General features: G+C 49.3%; 1 protein-coding gene across 1 annotated transcript in view; it reads right to left on the bottom strand.

The window, feature by feature from the left end:
• Positions 1–5,724: 5,724 nt before the first annotated feature.
• LOC104053086 (keratin, type II cytoskeletal 1-like) overlaps positions 5,725–19,652 on the bottom strand; it is a 33,035-nt gene continuing 19,107 nt past the window's right edge. The window contains exons 6-8 of the mRNA XM_064474180.1: positions 7,352–7,477; positions 6,423–6,643; positions 5,725–5,740 (exon numbers count right to left, since the gene is read on the bottom strand). Coding sequence (XP_064330250.1) covers positions 5,725–5,740; positions 6,423–6,643; positions 7,352–7,477 — 363 coding nt within the window. The remainder of the gene's footprint in view (positions 5,741–6,422; positions 6,644–7,351; positions 7,478–19,652) is intronic.

The raw sequence follows: 19,652 nt of genomic DNA, 5'->3' as shown, positions 1-19,652 counted from the left end.
CGTGGCTTATTTGAAGGTGGAATATGAACGTTTAGGGGGAAGTTCTTCTGCAGGAGAGGAACAGAGATCCCGCTGAAGTGACACAGTGATGCTACCCCTTATATACATTTGGGAAGCTGGCCTTGATAGGATCAGGACCTTAATTTAAAGCGCTTAAGGGTTTGGTTTGCCTGGCAGCAATAAATGCTCCTCAAAATGCAAAACAGCCCAGCAAATACTAACTACTGAGGAAATAAAAAGGAATCTAAAAGTGCTCTGTTTGCAAGTTGGCTTAGAATATATTACGGTTTGAAGTGTTCCCCTAACTTACGCTAATTATAGTTTAGCAAACATTTTTGAAGAAACTCTTTGTGATTTGTTTGCAGTGTGTCGTTTGGGGTTTTGTGTCTCATGGGTTTTTGTGTATGATGGCATGTTTTGCAGACTTGCACTTTGTGGGGGTAATTTCACAATCTCTCCTTTTTTTCTCTCACCAGGCTTGTTCTGGGTGCGGAAAAGTAACCAAAAAAAAAAAAAAAAAGTCATTCAACCATGGAAAAACACTGTGGAATCATGTTGTGATGGACGGATCATTTCTGTGCCTGAAGAACCAGCAAATTCACTGAGTTATGGGTCTGGATTCATATACAAGGACTCAAAATGCCTCTAAAAAACATTCCCGTGAAGCATTTCACACCGACCTTCTCTTGCCACATGAAACGCCACCAAAACAGAGGAGGTTGCATACAGGAACCGAGGCAAATTTCAGTTTTATGTTTAGGTTTATGTTCCATGCAGTCGGTGACATTTTCACTTGAGTAATGCTGCAAATTCTGAACGTGATACTCATTTGACACAGGTAAATGTTTGGCCCTTGCTATATTGGAGCTTCTACCAAGCTGGGTGTTGGAGACCTTTTTGATGCATCTTCTGGGAGTCTCTACAGGGAACAAAAAAGGAACAGTAGCACATTTCAGCCTGGTGAGATCCACCTCATTCAAGAAGCGAGAGCTAAAAATTGCGTGACTTTGCCAGACACGTCCTTGACACTCAGTGGAGATACACCTCCGAGAGAGACAGCAACCCTCGGGTCCGTGCTTGGGGCAACCAGGGTGATTCACCCTCCGCAGGCTCTGGTCTTTCTCCATCAACAGAGGAAGTCTTAATGAGTAGATTAGGCTGGACACCAGAGATGGCTTTGACTCACGTTGGCAAGATGAAGCCCTCGGTCCTAATCACCAGCCCAAGGAGGTGAGGCAGTGAACCTACCTGCCAACCATCTCGGGGCCTTCGCCACACTGACATTTGGAAAGCCAAAACAATAGGGCTCCTTCAGCTCTTTGAGAGTAAAGTGTTTGGGAGAAAAAGAGACATTACAGTGCAAACAGCTAAATGCCCTCAGCCTTTCCTAACTGAAGTTAGGAGAGACTGTATGTTAAACATACAACACGACGGGCTCTGGAGACACGTGGTAGCCGTGTTCCCCCATCCTCATTAACCCCGCCCCTCCAAAAACATTTTCCAAGAGTTAGGATCAGGCGGTGAAAATCATAAAAACAATGCTAAACCTCCTTAAAACATGAAACCTCCTAATATCAAGTTCGTAAAAAGAAGTCACGCACACTGAAACCATAGGACGTGACTGCAGCACCGAGATCCGCCAGGCTATTAATTGAACGTGTAATTGCAACTTACGTGAGTTTGAGGGGCTGGTGGCATAAATTAGTTGCCTAAACTGGTACTTTTGCCCTGTACAGGTGGGATAAATCAACATATTTACAGCATGACTTTCAGATTACACCTTTGTTTATAGCCTTTTAGGGCTCACAGTTTATACTGGGTTGCCAGCACAATTGGCAATATCAGTTAAAACAAGTATTAGAGACTTGAAGTTAAGCCTGTAACCTCACAGGTCCTTTAAGTTCCAAACAAAGATTTATCAGACGCAAAATGCACATTTGAATCCAAAGAAGAGTACAAAAGCCAGTTGCTACACGCTTTATGTAGGAAAACTGCATCCTGGACCAGACGCCAGACCCAAGGCCGGCGAGCCACGGCTCCCTTTCTGCACCCCATTATACACCCTGGCTGTGTGGGAGACACCTGGAACGCATCACAGGCTGCAATTAAGCGTCTGCAAGCCAGCCGTGCTGCAGCAGCCCCACTTCCAAAACACCTTCAGAGCCACTGGCAACCTGGTAGGTAAGAGATTTTGGGTGTAAGTTGCCCAGAATTGGGTAAAATTTCTGCGTTGGCCAAATCCCTGGTGTCGCTCCTGAATCCCCGCGAGAAGGCAGCTGTGCAGAAGGTTCAGTTAACGTCTGTTTGGTCTTTCCAAGGAGCAACCACTGTTTCGCCTGTTGGTACCTCAGAACTCAGGAATCAACAGTCTGTTATTGTGAGTATGGCCATGGGAAATGGGAGAATACTCTGAAGCAAAAATCGCATCTTTTTGACTCAAAAAAAAAAAAAAAAAGGAGGGGAAGGACTGAGGAAGCAAAAAAAGGAAAATGTTTTGATGAGAGGCTGAACGAGTCAGTTGGACAACTCGCAATCTCTCCCTTTGTCAGCATTCTTCTCCCTGAATGCGCTGCTGGAAATGGAATTCATTATAAGAACATGTGAAGTTCACTAATTTGTTTTTTTTTGCCTCCAGAGATGAATCCAAACTAGCTCTTAAAATTTGTTTTATGCGATAGTCTCGAAGAGCCATGCTCCATCTCTGTAATTATCCGCAGCCATAGAAAACTCCTGGCATTCAGGCAGGACAATGGCAATAACTTACGTGCGCTAACAGCGTTTGAGAGATGGACGATTGGGTCGTTAACATGTAGTTTTATACACACAGTTTCATGGACTGTGTCGACTCTTGTCCACGTCATTCGTGAGATGCTAAAGAATTGATCTGATTAGCACAGCCTCGTTCCCTTGTACCCTATAACCAAAGTTGTCCAAGGGAATTCGATCTGGTCATGTATTTTTTCCCCTCATTAGCCTACATCTGCTCTTTGTTAGAAGTTGAGGCTGGGTTTTTCAAAGGATGTTGCTCGTAAAATTCATCAAACACTGGGCCTGGGTGCACCTTCCTGCCTATTTCAGCCATCAAACTAGCCATGCATTCTAATGTCATCTTTGAGACTCCGTCTATGGCTAATGGAAAAAGATAGGCATCTCCAGACGGTGATTCATCGCATCCGAAAATAGGCAGCTAAGACAGGTGGGAGGAATCCACCTCTGGAGGTAGTTACCTCTCTTCTTACTGACTACCAGAGGCAGTCTAGACAACCAGACAACTAGACCAGGCGCCCCACTTCTGGATGGTTAAAGTTAGGTGAATTTAGTCCCACCCTTTGGGCGCCGAATTTCTTTAGCGCCTTTGAAGTCTTAATGAGAGCACACAACATCACACGCCTTCCAGATCTGCTCAGCCCCTGATGCATGCACATCGCATATCTCCGCGCGGTGATGAGCGCCTGTAAAGCTGAGGCTTGCAACAAAGCGAAGGATTGTTTTGATCTTTTTCATGTTGACGTCTTCCTCCCACAGAATTGCACGGTGGAAATGAATGTGGGATGTATGGGAATGCAGGCCCCCGAACGGGGTGGCATCACAGTGCCTGTGAAAGCAAAAAGATTAGGAAAGGGGGAAAAAAAATATCGCCGCTGTTCCTAGGTTACAGCATCTTCCCTATAATCTACAGGAGCTCTTAGCCCTCCCAGCTGAAGCGGCTTCCTTGGGCAGGAGAGGGTCCCCGAGCCATACAGAAGGAATTGCCCGTGGAAGTTGGGTCAGGTCCTCCTGGGAAGCACTGGAGATAAGCTCGTCCTTTCGTTACGCGAAAGCCCTGGTGCCCCAGCCCACGTTGGGTGCGATTTGTGCGGCTTTGCCACGCACCGCTGAACGTCTGGTGAAACGCCCGGCTGACTCACGAAGCGCTGGTGGTCGGAGAGGCTGGTCACAGGTTTAAAGTAAAGCATTTGCTAAATTCACTTATCAGGTGAAGAAATGATGGCGGGGGGGGGGGGAGCTTGGAGGTGACAAAGCAACACTAATTCTGTGTCATTTCCCTGACTTACTCTTCTCTTGCATAAAAAGTGACAGGATCGTCTATTTTCAGTGGGAACACCATAACCTTTATGAGACACTTAAACCCCTCTTAATGAATATTTATGGATGCTCAATTGTTCTTTACTTGTCAAATCTTTCTTGTGGTTTTCTTCATTAAAGATTGTGACTGTTTTCTTTTGCGCTTTTCATATTTGATTGGGAAATAGCTTCCTATGACAGGAGAATTATGGCGGGGGAGAGAAAGCTCTCCCAGTTCTGAATCACAATTGCTTTGGACAGGAAAGACCTTCCCTCTGGATTCCCCCTTTTGTAAAAACTATCTGTCCAACTTGCCTCTCTAAGGTTCATTTCTTTGTTCTGCTCGTTGGCTTTCATCAATTTAATCACCAAGCGCTTCAGTGCTTTGTGGTTGATTTATCGTCCTAATTTGTTGGCTTCTTTTTTTAATCTGCTCAAATGTCCAATAAAATATCTCCCTTTGATCTGTTTTGAAATCCTGAGCTGGTAGTTGTAGGATTTCTAAAAAGATGCTGGAAAAAAAGCAACCAAGCACATTCCTGAGGTTTTTTTTTCCTATACTGACCCCATTGCAGCAGATTTTGAAGAGGTATAAAATGTGTTTTATCATCACACTTCTGTGGTAGACACGCTATAAAAATGCAAAGAGACTGACATGACTTCTCTACGAATCTTAAAACACCCATTGAATAGCATTGGGTAGGAGCCAAATTTGGTGCAAATCAGCATAAATTAGCTGAATTTAAAAGGCTTCCCTTATTTACACCTGGATCTATATGACACGCTCCGGGCGGCCCTGCCACCTCTGCTTAATTGTTAAGACTTCTAACGAGCAGATACGTCTTGTCCAATTTAGGAACAGGGCGTTTCTGTATTCTTGGGAAATACTAAAAACCGGGTGGCGACTCCATGCACTTTATCGGAAAAAGAGCAAAACCTTTAGAGGTCTTGAGTCACCAAGACAGAAGCGAGGGTGCTGTAATTTATGCGTATGTCAGGACATTAAGCAACAGCAATACAAGCAGCATAATTACTCTGTGCTGACTACAGGAGGTGAAATGTGGTGTTTTGAATTGAGATTTCCTTTATGACTTGCCTGCATATGGATGACCAAACTGCTCCGAGACAGCGAACAAAGAGCACCCCTGGAGTCCTGCCCCGCTCTCCGTGACCCCGTGTGTCTCACTGCTATGACTCCACTGACTTGCCTAAAATGACGTCAGAGAGACTTTGATGAAACGGTGAGTCCTGGAGAGCTCGTTTCCAGAAACACTTCCCAGAGCACTCTAGGGAAAGGGTGCTGAATTAAATGCCATAACTCGTTTCACAGATAGCACAGGTTTAATCAGGAAAAAAAAAAAAAATGCTATTGGGAAGCGGGACTCGAGCGATAATAAGTGCCCCAACACAACCACTAGTCCTTTAAAGAAAGAGCCGAAATCAAAAGGAGTGTTTTAAGTGTCCCTTTTTTGCTGTGATCCCAGTTGGAGTTTCTCTGATGTGGTTTCACGATGCTGCAACGTGCTTGTACCCAACGTGCCTCTCCCTCGTGTGTAAGGTGGGGGTTGAGGCTATTTTTACCACTGGAAGTCGAACGGGGCTTTCATTTTTCAACTTTAGGTCTTATGTCCTGGTTCTCCTGACTCTCACAGCTGACGTCTAGATCCGCGTGTTCCTGCGGCGTGGAGGCGCAGATGAAATCCGCACCCCTGGCCTACACATCCCTTGTGGGTGAGCTGAGTTTCCCATGCTCTTTGCAGCTCGCTCCACACCTCCCTGCAGTCCTACTGCAGAGTGGCCCCGTGCCCAGAGGGGCTGAGCTCTGGCACGAATAGCCCCCATCTCCGGCCCTAAATTCTTCACTCCCAGGGATGCAGCTGGGAGCTCCAGGGATATACTGCCTGCCTACAGAGCTGGCAACGCTTCTGGAGGTGAAGCCTTCAGCATCCAGCAGCGTCTTCGGGTAGGGATGCTCTACCAGCACTACTGGAGGACCTGCATCCATCCTCTGGACTGACTACCCGATCCACGTCCCAGGGCGGCTTCACAGCCAGAGATGGTGTGGCAAGGGGTGGTGGTGATCGCTGACATGGGAAAACACAAGCTGAACCTCTCATGGGGAGGACGCAGCCTTTCTCCTCCCCCTGCGAACCAGAACCAGATTGTCTGATGTTGTAAGGCAAATAGACAACCTGGAGCTAACTTACGCACTCTCACAGGGCTCCCAAGGCGTATTCTGAAGGAGAAGGTCACATCCACCATGTAACGAGCATTTCTAGCATTTTCCAGCCTCCTTGTCTCTGTTGAAGAGTCCCAAGGACTGAGCACTGCCCACGCATGGTCGTAGTGGTACCCACCTGCTCTCTTCACCCTCCAGTAGAGTCTTGTATGTTGCAATCTCAATATCCAGGGCCAGCTTGACGTTCAGCAGCTCCTGGTAATCCCGCAGCATGCAAGCCAGCTCATCCTTGGCCTTCTGGAGGGCGTTCTGCAGCTCAACGTGCTTCTCCCGGGCATCTTTCAGGGCACAGTCCCCACGCTGCTCAACATCACAAACTGATGCGTGCAGAGGGGACACCTGTCAGGGGAGACACAAGAAGTCCTTACTCTCCCTGTCCTCTTTCTTGCCATGCTCACCTTTGAAAGATAAACTCTCGATATTTTTTTTTTGAGAGTCCCAAATTGGGAAATATTGAGGATGCTTTTAGGAAAGCCAAATATTTCCAAAATCAAATATCAGTTCTGAAATACTGAAAAGCTGGCCATGTCCCTGTCCTGCCAGGCTGTGTGTAAGCCTTGTTTGGAGGATAGCAGTACTTTCTTCTAATTGGAACTAATAATTAAGGTTTTCCATTACTTCCCGTTATAAACTATATAATGAATTAGATGGTCTGCAAATTATACCAGTTTCTATGGGTGCTGAATTACTGGTGAGTCATAATGCTACCCTACTTATTGGATGCTTTGAAGCTGTGTCAGAAGCATTGTCTCCTGCCAAAATTCTTGCTGGAGCAATTTTAGCAGTTTTCCAAGTGGCTGTAACTAATCCAATGATGTGATTTGGCACAATTAGTTCTTTGCAATAATCAAAATAATCCAGCAGAAAATAGGCCAGCAGATAATTCTTCTTCCCTGCTCAGCACTGGTAAAATCTTCTCTAGGCCAATAGAGCCCACGTGAGTTGATGGTCTTCGATAAAGATGAAAGAAATGCCACAGAGCTGTAGAGAACGTGACTTGGGATCTCACATCTAGGAGATCCAGGGAGTAGATGTGATCCATCGTACCCGCTTCTTCATATTTTCAAGGTCATGCTGCCTTCTCTGGATCACAAAACTCAGCTCCTCAGTCTCTTGCTGGTGGGACTTTGGTTCATTGCAACGTCTCCCCTTTGACTCCTCAAGCTCTTGGTACTGGTTGTAGGAAAAAAGAGAGGCGGCAGTTAATACAGGCAGCGTGTGCAACATGGGCACCTTGCTTCTGTTTCCAAAGTGAATTAAACTAGTTTTAGCGAAGTCCTCCTGACTTTGCAGCTCCTGAGACTTTCAGCTCAAATGGAACTTCCCTCCTGTAGCTTTGGCTGTTCAGCTCACCTACAGCCTCCCCGTTCCCAGCATGACTGACTCCTGTCCCATCGCACTGTGCCTGTTTTGGGGATGTTCTCCTGACTTTGACACCCCATCCAGTTTAGCAGAACGGAAAATTAGGTCTGGAAGCTACATAGTGGAGACAAAAAGAGAAAAGCCACCAACTTTCCACTACTACCTTCAACGGTGAGAGCATTAAGGATATGTCACTGCATGCTACAACTTACCCTAGTTCTGTACAACGCACCCAGCCCTGCCTTGCTTTTCCGAGCCGTGTCCTCATACCAGCACTCACCGCTCCTGAGGATGCCCTCCACATCCAGGCCTCGGCTCTTGTCCGTTTTCACAATGACAGAGGCGTCGTGGGGACTTCTCGTTTCCTAGAAGCCGCGTGAAGTGGCAGTAACCTGCCCCTGGATTTCTTATCTCACACTCCAGTGGAAGTAGCACCACCACTGGGAGTTTGTCCTGAGCCATGACCCAGGAGTTCAGACTAGATTTGGTCACACATGCAGCTCAAGGAGGGAGGTTGAGGTCTCAAAGTCTTCCTTATCTGGGATTCCCATTGCCTCCCAAAGACAGCTTGATGGATTGGTTTAATCAGGCCTAAATCAGTGTAGGCAAGGAGCAGCTGGTAGGAATAGCTGCCATCAAGCAAGGTTTGGGCAGGAGCATCCGTACCTGAGCAGAAGCACATTTCAGGAACTCTTATCTCCTGCTTTAGGGTTTCCAGCTTTGCTTCCAGCTGTGCCTTGGTCAGGCAGACACAGGCTGCATCCTAAAAGAGTTCCCAGATGTTCAGAAGTCAAAATAGTGCGTGCACAGAGACCCAAGGCAATTTCATGATATTTTTAGGGTAAGAAATTTTGTTTAGGAAATATAATTGGGAAGCTCAAACATGCCTAGGACAGCAACAGCTGGCGGGGTCCCAAAAGCGTGTACAACATGGCTGCATTTTTGCTTGAAAATCACCATGATCTGGGCGTTAGGACTAGCAAGCTGTCAGTCTGGAATGAAATATATTCTCTGTGCTGAAGGGCAGAGGTTTAATGCTCTCTGGCAATACTCTGTGACATGTTTTCCTGCATCCATTCTTGTCCCATGACTTTTAACATTCCCAGGACGTGACCCTTGCCTTGCGAGGAGCAGATCAGAGGAAAGTCCTTGGATCTCCGCATCCAACCCTTCCAGTCATCCAAACTCCTTACCTTCTTCAGCAACACAGACCCGTTGTCAGCAGCGGTGTGTCTGTCCACTTCCTGCTCGTATCTGTTAGGGAAGAGGCGGGGGTTTGGGCTATTCTGAGACTGGAGACCTTGTTTGTCTGGGTGTTTAGGGGTCAGGGTGCTTTTGGACCTCGGAGAGAAGGCCATTAATATGAACAAAAGTGAAGGCCCCATTGGACAAGCTGTCAGAGCTCACTGCCCCGTGGGTGGTTTCTGCTCACTCACTTGCACCTGAACTCTTCAACAGGCTTCTCCGTGTCGTCCAGCTCAGGCTCCATCTGCCCCCTCTCGCACAGCAGTGGGTCCAGCCACCTCTGCAGGCTGCAAATGAAGTTGTCCGAGACATGCCCGGTGTTCTTCTGGGATGGCAGGACCTGCTTTTGGAGGTCCCATCTGGTGGCCGACACCCTGTTCTGCTGCGCCAGATGCTGTACCTGCATTCAGAAAGCACAGCCACCTTCTTCAGGCGTGTGCTTAGATTCATTGTACGGGGACCGGACGAACGCAGGGCGAACAAGGCACCTTCTTTTCTGAGCCAATGCTCCAGGGGCTCGTTATGGTTTGAAGGGGATGAGAGGACAAAAGGGGGGCGTTGTGATCTTCGTAATCCAAGAATCCTAGAAAATACTGGGTGTGATGCTCTCCTGATTTGCAAGGAAGCCCTAGAGAGCACAGCCTTTGTGGCAGCTACAGAAACCATGGAATATTTAAATAGCTCTGCGTATTAATTAGCTGATAGTGGAAACCATCATTTATCAATAGAAGACAATGCAGCTTCACAAGGTCTAACTACACAGAGAGGAGTCACCGGTGCAGGCGCTCAGTAAGATACCTTGAAGGAACAGCTCCCTTCTGCTATTAATAACAAAAACAGATGCAGATTATTAAAGCACATAAATTGCCAGATTAAAATAACATTATCTGCTAGATCTGGACTTGCAGCTCGTTGTACTAGAGCCATGCACAAGGCTCATGGAGTAGGGTGAGAGAAAGGGAGGAATCAAAGACCTGAGCACAAAAAAGTGTCCTTCACACTTAAACCTCACCATCCCTTTAGGTCTTGCCTCAGCTCTCACCGTGTCAGTCAAAGAGGCAAATTGGTCAGCGAGGCTCTTCATCTGCTCTCTCTCCTGCTTTCGGATGTGCTGGATTTCAGGGTCCATCTTCACATCAGGAGGCTGCAGCAGGCGCTCGCTGACGTGCTCCGCACGAATACCTTCCCCGTAGCAGCTCCTGCTGTGAAAGCCTGAGCCATGATGCCCACCTTGGCTGTTGGCGAGGGTGCCCCCGCCCCTCCAGCCCCCGCAGACCCCCTGTGCAAGGCTTCGGCCAGAAGGAATCCATTTGCACCCATCTGTGTTTTGGAGGCTTCTGCTGCTCTGGCTCCAGGCTCCACGTCCTCCTCCACGCAGTGCAGCGGTGGGGGAGGCTCGCGCCGCCCGCAGCAGGAGGCGACGAGAGGAGCTTTCGTCCACCAAGAGACCTTCCAGCTGACGGCTGCTGGCTCGCGCCGGCGGACGTGGTGGAGGAGAGGATGCTGGAGGACAGCAGAGCATGCAACTCAGAAAGGTGCCCCTCTGCTCCGATAACCCTGAGCTCCTCCTTTATACACATCCCAGAAGTGGGGCTTGGTTGATGCAGATGAATAATTTGGGGTTTTCTTGGAGTTTGCCTCACCTGGCAGCAATTTGTGGGTTTAAATATGCAAAACAATGCATAACACTAAGCGTTTGTGAAATCCTATGGAATTCTACTGATTTTAAACAGCTTTGTTTGCATACTCAGCTTGGAGGATCCCATGGGCTGGGTTTTGTGAGGATTCTTCTTTCGTTTTAATTTGTCCTCGTTCCTAAATTACAGTTTAGCAGATGCCCTTAAAAGTATCTCCCTCTGTCAAGGACGATCTGTAAAGGAATGTTCTGTTGAACAGCAAATTAAAAGTGATTTTTGCAGTATCTGTTCTTTCCATAGTCACTCCCTTCGCAAAGGACAGTGTGAGTCCACGAGGCACAGCCAAAGGCGACCCACTGCGTGGAAGCCGGGAGCCATAGCGTGGGCCGGACACGCGAACGTCCTCGCTGGGGTACAAGAGGGCAAAATAATTGTTTTTTTATAAATAGCCCTCCGCACAACCATCCTCAGGTAAGGACCATAACTGACTGGGCAGGATCCATCTCCTTTAATTCTGATGCCAGGTCTGCGCTGAGAGACAGGCGTGTGGGAGCTAGTGCTCTCCAGAGAGCCTTCCTCTTCTTCGTCGAGTCCAGGGAAGCCTAAAGTGACCAGCTCAGACTTGGATGCCCAACTTTTAGAAGAATAAATCAGCGTAGCTGTATCCTCCTGTTAAGTTTTCGGCTCTGATTGTACAGAACGCGTTGAAAAATGAGGCTCACGTGGAGAAGACAACCAATAGCCTAGAAAATAGGAAGCTCAGCCACAAGGCTGTTAACTGGATGCTTGTTAATCACTTGACTGGAAACAGCGGTCGGCTTCGCCGCGGTGGGCAGGCGATGAATGCACCAGCAGCCAGTATCCTGCAAAAATACCTTACTAGTACAGCTGCCGTATGGCTACTCTCTGCTACTATCCTTTATATTTGAGCTTGTAATTAAAACCCTCGGGATACCTCAAGGCAAATAAAAAAGATTTATTAGGCTTGCTTGACAGACAGGGAAGAAAAGGTTGATAAGTTTAATATATTTGCTGGGAGCCTCACAATACCTCAGAGGTGGAGCCAAGATTACGTCTCTGTCCGTGTGGCTTCTTGCCAAAGCCTCTTTCAAAACAGAAAGGCGAAGGGTTTCGTTTCAGGCAATTTGAAAGAAATGGGTTTCCCCTGCTATTATGCCAAACTAATCCTTAACTTTGTCAATAGGCTCAAGCCTTGGTCAGTTTTTTTGGCAATTAAACATTTAAGCACTTCAAATTCCCAATAAATTTTGTAGCATTTCAGTTGCTCATTTTTTTTCCTTGCTTTTGCAGGGATTTATTTTTTCTGTTTTTTTTTTTTTCTTTCCACCAGGCTCATTGAAGGGCTTTTTCACCACCTTTCGCAAGAAGGCTGATGAAAACCAAAACTGGTTACCAGAAACCTCCAAGAGCGGCTGTTGCCAAAGGTTTTCTTGTACCTCATTATTTGCAAATGTTCTGCACTGGAGCAGCCTGCCTTTAGCCCAGCAAGAGGGGTAATTGATGGTATGAAGTAGCTGAAAAGACAACTAGCTTAATTGCAGGTTCTTGACAGCACTATCAATTACACCTACACACACGAAGAGCAGCAATGATTGAAGTCCTGGATGTCTCACTCGGCTGCTTAAATACAGGCAGAGTCCGTGGCAGTCGCAGCTGGAAGAGCAGGATTGGAGCCCGGGAGGAGGGCGCTTGGCCTGGAGCTGCTCCGACTCGGCCTCCATGTTGTGCTTTCAGTTCGTCTCTCCTCGGCCTCCCACTGGATCCTCCTGCCGCACCTGCACGGCCCCGGTGACGAGGAGCCACGATGCTCGACGGTCCTGCTGCGCCGCCCGAGCAGGGGCGGGTGACCTCCCGGCACTCTGCCTGGCCCTGCTGCCGGCAAGGAGAGCTCGGCGTCTTTGCTTCCTTGCTGCGGTTCGCGCCTACAGCGTCATGGAGGGCTTTGAAAGTTTTCCTCCCGTCCATACACTTTGAGAAGCAAAACTTCTGAACTTGGGTTTTCACACGCCCAGACGTAGCGAAAGGTTCATCGATCTGGATCAGCCTCACCTCTGACCCTGAGTCTAGATGTCCCCTGATAACCTCGAGTCCCCGAGAGGCAGGTGATGCCACCTGATGCAACCCTTGGGCTGTTCCCGGGCTGTAGTTAAGAGGACCACAAGGTCAGCTCTGCCTTCCTCTCCCAGCTGCATCTCATCCCACCCAACTTGCTGCAGGAGACAAAGTTTTTGTGTGTCATTTGACAGCAGAGAGTGTCCAGGCTTAAAATACACCAGATCATCTCCGTTTGTTTCCATCCAGTCGATGGAACTCAGCGTATTCATGTCAGAGCACCTGTGTTGGCTGCAGCTCCCTTTCAGGAGAGGGAGGGCCGTACGTGTACGTGGGCACCAGGGGAGTAGCTCCCAGGGTAATCACGGCTCATTAATTTACTGGTAATCACCAGGAATTTTGGAAAGAGGCCCAGCAATGAAGATAACCCACAATTTTCATGGTGCTACAACGTAGGGCTGACTGATTTTGCAGCTTTTTGCCGAAGTAAATCAGGAGGGAACTTCTTGTTCCAGCCACCTCCGCACAGCGGAGAGGGCACGAGCCCCAGACTCCCATCAGACAGAGAGAGCGGGAGAGCTGGCGCAGAGACCAGCTCAGCGCCTCTTGGTACAACTTTTTTCTCCCACTAGGTGGTGGTATCTAATGTATCTTGAGCCTCCCTGTCCACATGGGTTTCTTGGTTGGGATCTTGGTGGTGACACGAGCCTGTTCACACCTAGTTCAGCGCTCAGCAGCCTCGCAGGATGCCACTAGTGAGAGCTAGCTGTAGAGGGCAATATTTAGAAGCCAGAACATTCAGAACCTCTCCTTGTGAGACGGTGAGGTTTCATATGGGTTTGTACGCTGAGGCTGACTCTGAGCCTGAGAAGTTTGGTAAAATACCTGTGCGTCCAGCGACGCGCCTCTGGCAGGCGCACAACGCTGAGGCAGAGAGCTACCGCCAGCTTTAATGACAACTGACCTGCTGTCATGTTCTTCACCACCTTGGTGTCCTCCCCTCGTACCTGAAATCCTGCTCATCCAGTCAATACTCTCGGAGGCTCAAGCTGTGCCGAGGCACAGGGTGTCAGCAGACACCTTTCAGTGTTACAGCCTGAGCGTGTTTACAGTGTTGTGATGACTGATGGTAAGGCATTACCCGATATTCTCCTGAAGGCCCCATCTTACCATCTTCTTCTTCTCATGACCTCAGCTCAGCCCCTAAACCTTGAAAATCAGACCGCCTCCGGGCACAGCCTTAGGCATTTCCATCTTGCGGCATTTTCCATCAAAAAATACATGGGCCATATCTAAGTGACGTAAGCAACTCAGCGTCGAGCCAACAAGAAATCAGCAGTGGACATGCCCCCGTGCTCCCCACATGGACGTTGCACCTCTTTTAGCCACTTCCCACCCTTTGCACGTGCTGTGGCTGTAGAAAGAAAATCATCTGCTTGATCATCCCAGCTCGAATCTGTCTGGTCCAAAGGCCCCAAGTCCGCCTTGGTCTTAGCCACGTACACAGGTTCCTCACAGGTGCCAGCAGGAGCTGGACCACATAACTGCTGAAGGAAAGGAACAGCAATAATGAAGCATTTGAAAAGTCTTATATTTTTAGACAACTGAAATCCTGGGCAAGACTTTTCACTCCTACTCAGGGATAGTTTTGTACGGAAGGAGGTGCCAGAACACTCGTCTCCAGAAACTGGAGATATGATTATAGCTTAGCTGACAAGCAGAACAAACCCTTCCAAACCCTTCCTTCACTAAGTTAGCCCAGCACTTAGGGCTATGTGCTACCAGTCCGTAAACAGCGCTTAAAACAACTTAGTGGAAACGCTGGGCAAGACCCTCATACGAGTTGGGGGTTAGCGATCTCTCCTCTAAGCAGGTCTCCCGGGCGCCTGTTACAGTCACCTGAAGCAGACGGTTTGTCTGATCTCCAGCAGGTGATTCATCCCATCCTAAGGTAGATGCACAAATCAGGTCTTTTGACCTGCCTCCAGAAGTGCCTGTTTCTCCCCATTGACTCTATCTTCTTCCTTCTCGACTTTTCACTCTGCAAAGCAGATCAGTAAAAAAACCCACAGACCTGACCACAGTGGTCATATTAATTCTTTATTTCTTCTGATTAGAGATGAAAAGCTGTAGGCACCCTGTCTGCATAATTAATTTAGCCGTGAAGCTGAAGCCCAGCTCGGTAGTGTGCAGAATTGCCTTTCACAGCTTCGACTTCTGTTGTAAGAAGGGAGGCTTTGTCTCGACTGAAGAGTCTCACCTAATCGCTCAGATAAAAAATGGGGTTGTGATGATGCAGCTCATTTATCACTTGGACCCTGAAGAAATGAACTGCTTCAGTGGGTGGTGTAGAAGCAGCCATTAACAGGGTGAATAAACTGTCTCAGCTGTTGGAAGGTAGCGCGACACGGCATTTTGCAAGCCCAGGTAGGTGCCTACCACCCACACGTGGGATGGGAGCCAGTGCAGATGAACACACAGGCTATTCCCAGCAGGGTTTGCTAACACGCTCTCCAGATTTCACTACCACAGCTGACTGCTTCGCAGCTTGCGCCGGGCTTTCTGCGTTCGATGAGGGCAGCGATAACCTAGTTCTGACTGAAATACAGCGTCTAGACCTCCCCACATGCAGGGTACTCATAACTGCTTCCAGACTGTCCCATAACGGTTTGATTTAGCCCTTTGTGGCTCCCTGTCAATCTTCTCTAGTTGTTTTCATGGCTCTACAGCCATTTGCAAATGGGTCTCCACTGTGAGTTTCCCACCGAGCTGAGGATCTCGCTCCCCACCGGCTGCCACCCCCAGAAATCTTCGCAGCTGGATTTCCTTGAAAAACAGTTAAAAGGATCCTACCTTCCCTCCAACTGGGGAAAAGGCACGAAATATCCCTGACAAGCTTTAAACTAGACTCAAAACGGGAGGGGGATGACATCAGGCCTGCCCATGACAAGCTGTGGGATGACACACCAAGGTTAGAGGGACGGGGTGCTAGCGAGGGCCCTCAGCCTGTTGCTCTGAGACATGCTGGCTACACTGCAGCACACCTGAAGCCCTACAGAGATGGCTCAGGGGCTCCTGAGGCAATAGGAACCATTAGGGAAACGCCAGTGAAATACCTCAAAGGAATTAAGGGGCTGAAGTGCCCCCACGCCAGTGCGCACAGCACGGGCAGCAAACGGGAGGAGCTGGAAGCCACCGAGCTGCTGGAAAGCTACGACCTAGTTGCCATTACTGAAACTTGGTGGGCTGAATGCCGTGACCGGAGTGTGTCTGTCGATGGCTACGGGCTCTCCAGAAGGGGCAGGCGAGGAGGGAGGGGCAGAAGCGTTGCCCTCTGCATCAAGAAACGGGTCGAGCGTGAAGAGCTGTCTCTGAAGAACAACCACAAGTGGGTTGAGGGCTCATGGGTAAGAATCAGAGACCAAGGCAACAAAGGGAACCTTGTGGCTGGTGTTTGCTGCAGGCCGCGCGACGAGGGGAGCCTGTTGGCAACGCCTTCTCGCTCCAGCTACAGGAGGCATCGCGCTCGCAGGCTCTCGTCCTGCTGAGGGGCTTCAACCCCGCCGACGTCTGCTGGAAAAGTAGCACGGCGAGCTGTAGGCGATCCAGGGGACTCCTGGAGCGCATGGAGGAGGGCTTCTTAAGGCAGGTGACAGACAGCCCTACTAAGGGGATGTGATACTGGACCTGATGGTCACCAACGCAAGTGAGCTCATCGGTGACATCAAGAGCGGAGGCAGCCTGGGCTGCAGCGGTCGCGCACTGGTGGAATTCGCAGTCCTGATGGATATGCGTCAGGCGAAGAGTAAAGTCAAGACATTGAATTTTAGGAAAGCAAACTTCCAGCTCTTCAAGGAGTCAGTCAACGCCCCCCCCCCCCCCCCCCCCCGGGAAACCACCCTCAGCGATAAAGGAGAACAGAGCTGGCAGATCTTTAAGAACGTTTTCCACAGAGCACAAGAGCTCTCCATCCCCAGGTGTAAGTCGTCTGGAAAGGAAGGCAAGAGACCAGCATGGCTGAGTCGAGACCTGCTGGTCAAACTAAAGGGCAAGAAGGAAACGCCCAGGCAAGTGGAAGCAGGGACAGGTATCCTGGGAAGATACAGCGACACTGCCCGGTTGCGTAGGGAAGGGGTCAGGAGGGCCAAGGCACAGCTGGAGCTGAATTTGGCAAGGCAGGCAATGAATAATAAGGGCTTCTACAGGGACGTCAGGCAGAAAAGGAAGGTCAAAGAAAGCATACCCCCCAGATGAGCAAGACTGGCAAACTGGTAACAACGGATGAGGAGAAGGCTGAGGTACTCAACAACTTCTTTGCCTCAGTCTTCACTGACAACATCTCTTCCCACACCTCTTGAGTGGATGGACCACAAGACAGGGGCTGGGGGAGCAAAGTCCCTCCCGCTGTCAGAGAAGATCAGGTTTGTGACCACCTGAGGAACCGGAACATGCATAAGTCTGTGGGACCTGACGAGATGTGTCCCCGAGTCCTGAGGGAACTGGATGATGGAGTTGCCAAGCGAAGCTCTGTGATATTTGAAAAGTCCTGGCAGTCAGGGCAAGCCCTGTGACTGGACAACAGGAAACATTACCCTCCTTTTCCAAAAGGGTAGAAAGGAGGATCCTGGGAACTCCCGACCTGTCAGCCTCCCCTCTGTGCCTGGGAAGACCATGGAGCAGAGCCTCTTAGAAGCTACGCTAAGGCCCAGGGAGGACAGGGAGGTGATCCGAGGCAGCCAGCATGGCTTCAACAAGGGCAAGCCCTGCCTGACCAACCTAATGGCCTTGTAAGATGGACTGACTGCATCAGTTGGCAAGGGAAGAGCTACGGATGTCATCTGTCTGGACTTCTGTAAGACCTTCTGACCCACAGCATCCTTCTCTATAAAGTGGGGAGATACAGATTTGATGGGTGGACTGTTCAGTGGATGCAGGATTGGTTGGATGGTCACAACCAGAGGATAGTGGTCAACACCTCAATGTCCAGATGGTGACCAGTGGTGTCCCTCAGGGGTCTGTAATGGGGCCAGTGTTGTTTAGTATCTTCATCAATGACGTAGTGGGATCAAGTGCACCCTCAGCAAGTTTGCAGGTGCCACCAAGCTGAGTGGTGTGGTTGACAGACCTGAGGGACAGGATGCCATCCAGAGGGACCTGGACATGCTGGTGAGGGGGACCTAGGGAGACCCTCAGGAGGTTCAGCAAGGCCAAGGGCAAGGTCCTGCAGCGGGGTCAGGGCAGCCCCCAGTACCCGCACAGGCTGGGGGACGGGGGGACGGGGAGCAGCCCTGCGGAGAGGGACTTGGGGGGGGTGGGAAGGGTGGGGGTGGCCTCTTTAGCAAGGCCTGCTGTGGCAGGCCAAGGGGGGATGGTTTAAACTGAAGGAGGGGGGATTTAGACGGGATAGAAGGAAGACATTTTTTACTCTGAGGGTGGCGAAGCGCTGGCCCAGGTTGCCCAGAGCGGGGGTCGATGCCCCATCCCTGGGGACATCCAAGGCCAGGCTGGCCGGGGCTCTGAGCGACCTGGTCGAGCTGGGGATGCCCCTGCTCACGGCAGGGTGTTGGACTAGATGGCCTCTGAAGGTCCCTTCCAACCGAAACTGGTCTGTGATTCTGTTCTATGACAGGATTGTGCCACTTCAGTTATCTAAATGGAGTGTTGCTAAATTAAGGTGACACAGTTTCATTGAGCTTCTTGAACAAGCTTTCCCAGCTCCTCTTCATTGGAACTTTTGACTGGAATTAAAGGAGGTTCTATGAGACGTTTAGAAAATGTTTTGTTTCCTCTGCATAGAAGCGAACATTGAATAAGATGTTGGCCAAAAAAGGCTTACTTGGGTACATATCATCCTTTGATTTCAGCCTCCAGGTGGAAAAAAAGGATGAGAAATGAGATAAGGACACATTGTTGTCCATAAACTTTCTACTCCTTTCTTTATCTGCAGCTGCAGTTCTAACAAAGATCTACATGGGCAATTCGATCTGTCCCCTGCTTATTTACTGAGTGACTCCTGGAGGGAACGATGGAACTGAGCTGACGTCACGTCTCCTGGATGACTGGCTAGATGAGCCAATAGGCCTTGTCCCCTGAAACCCGTTTTCACAGCGGATGTTCAGCATAAGCCCCGCCGCCAACAGACATTCTTTTGTAAACACCTTCTGCCACTTTTTGACTAATTTCTTCTTGAGGCTGGATCAGATCTTTCAAAACTGGTTTATGTATTTAAAGAGTTCATTCAAAAATCTTATTGTACGTGTCAGAGTCATGCCCCTCGATAGACCAACACACATGAAAGAGACAGGGTTTCAAGGTTTTAGTTGCCAAAGACAAAGGTTACAAACAGCCTGAGCTGAAGTGCTCAGAAAAGTCTAAGAAAACAAGAGCAACCGTCACAATATTGTGAAAACACAGAAGTGTGTGCTTGGAGAATTTGAGAGGTGGCTGTCAAAGGAGAAGAGAGCTCAGGATTATGTGTGACCCGTTCAGACCAGAAGTGACTCAGTGGTGGGCAGGAAAGAAAAACTTGCTTCCAATACAAAGGCAAATGCCTACTTTCCATTCCACCAGGAGATTTTCCAAGCAAATGCTATTTCTAAAGCAACATCTCCAAAGGAATCTGAGACACTTTCAAAACTAGAAACATAACCCCACCTTCAGGAAGATAGCCCACCTCCAGAGCTGCGTTCCCCAGTCCCATCATCAAAGACATAACTCACACCTCCAACATTCCCACCACAAAAATCCCTTTCAATTCCAGACCAATCTGCAACACCATATATCGGCACTGCACTGTGTGGACTGCACGGACCAGACATGGAGCCTCCACTGCCTGAGCTTCCTCCTCCTCCATACCCTGAGCCTCCTCCACACATGAACCCACCGCTACCAGAGCTGGATCCTCCATGACCTGAGCTTCCTCCTCCTCCACCTCCAGACATGGACCCTCTCCTGCCAGAGCTCGAGCCCCCTCCTCCATAGCTGTGGCCTCCTCCAGACATGGAGCCTCCACTGCCTGAGCTTCCTCCTCC

Source organism: Phalacrocorax carbo, chromosome 27, assembly GCF_963921805.1.
Source record: "Phalacrocorax carbo chromosome 27, bPhaCar2.1, whole genome shotgun sequence".
Classification (NCBI taxonomy): domain Eukaryota; kingdom Metazoa; phylum Chordata; class Aves; order Suliformes; family Phalacrocoracidae; genus Phalacrocorax; species Phalacrocorax carbo.
The sequence above is the reverse complement of the archived record's forward strand: the minus strand, read 5'-3'. Positions and strand labels throughout refer to the sequence as shown.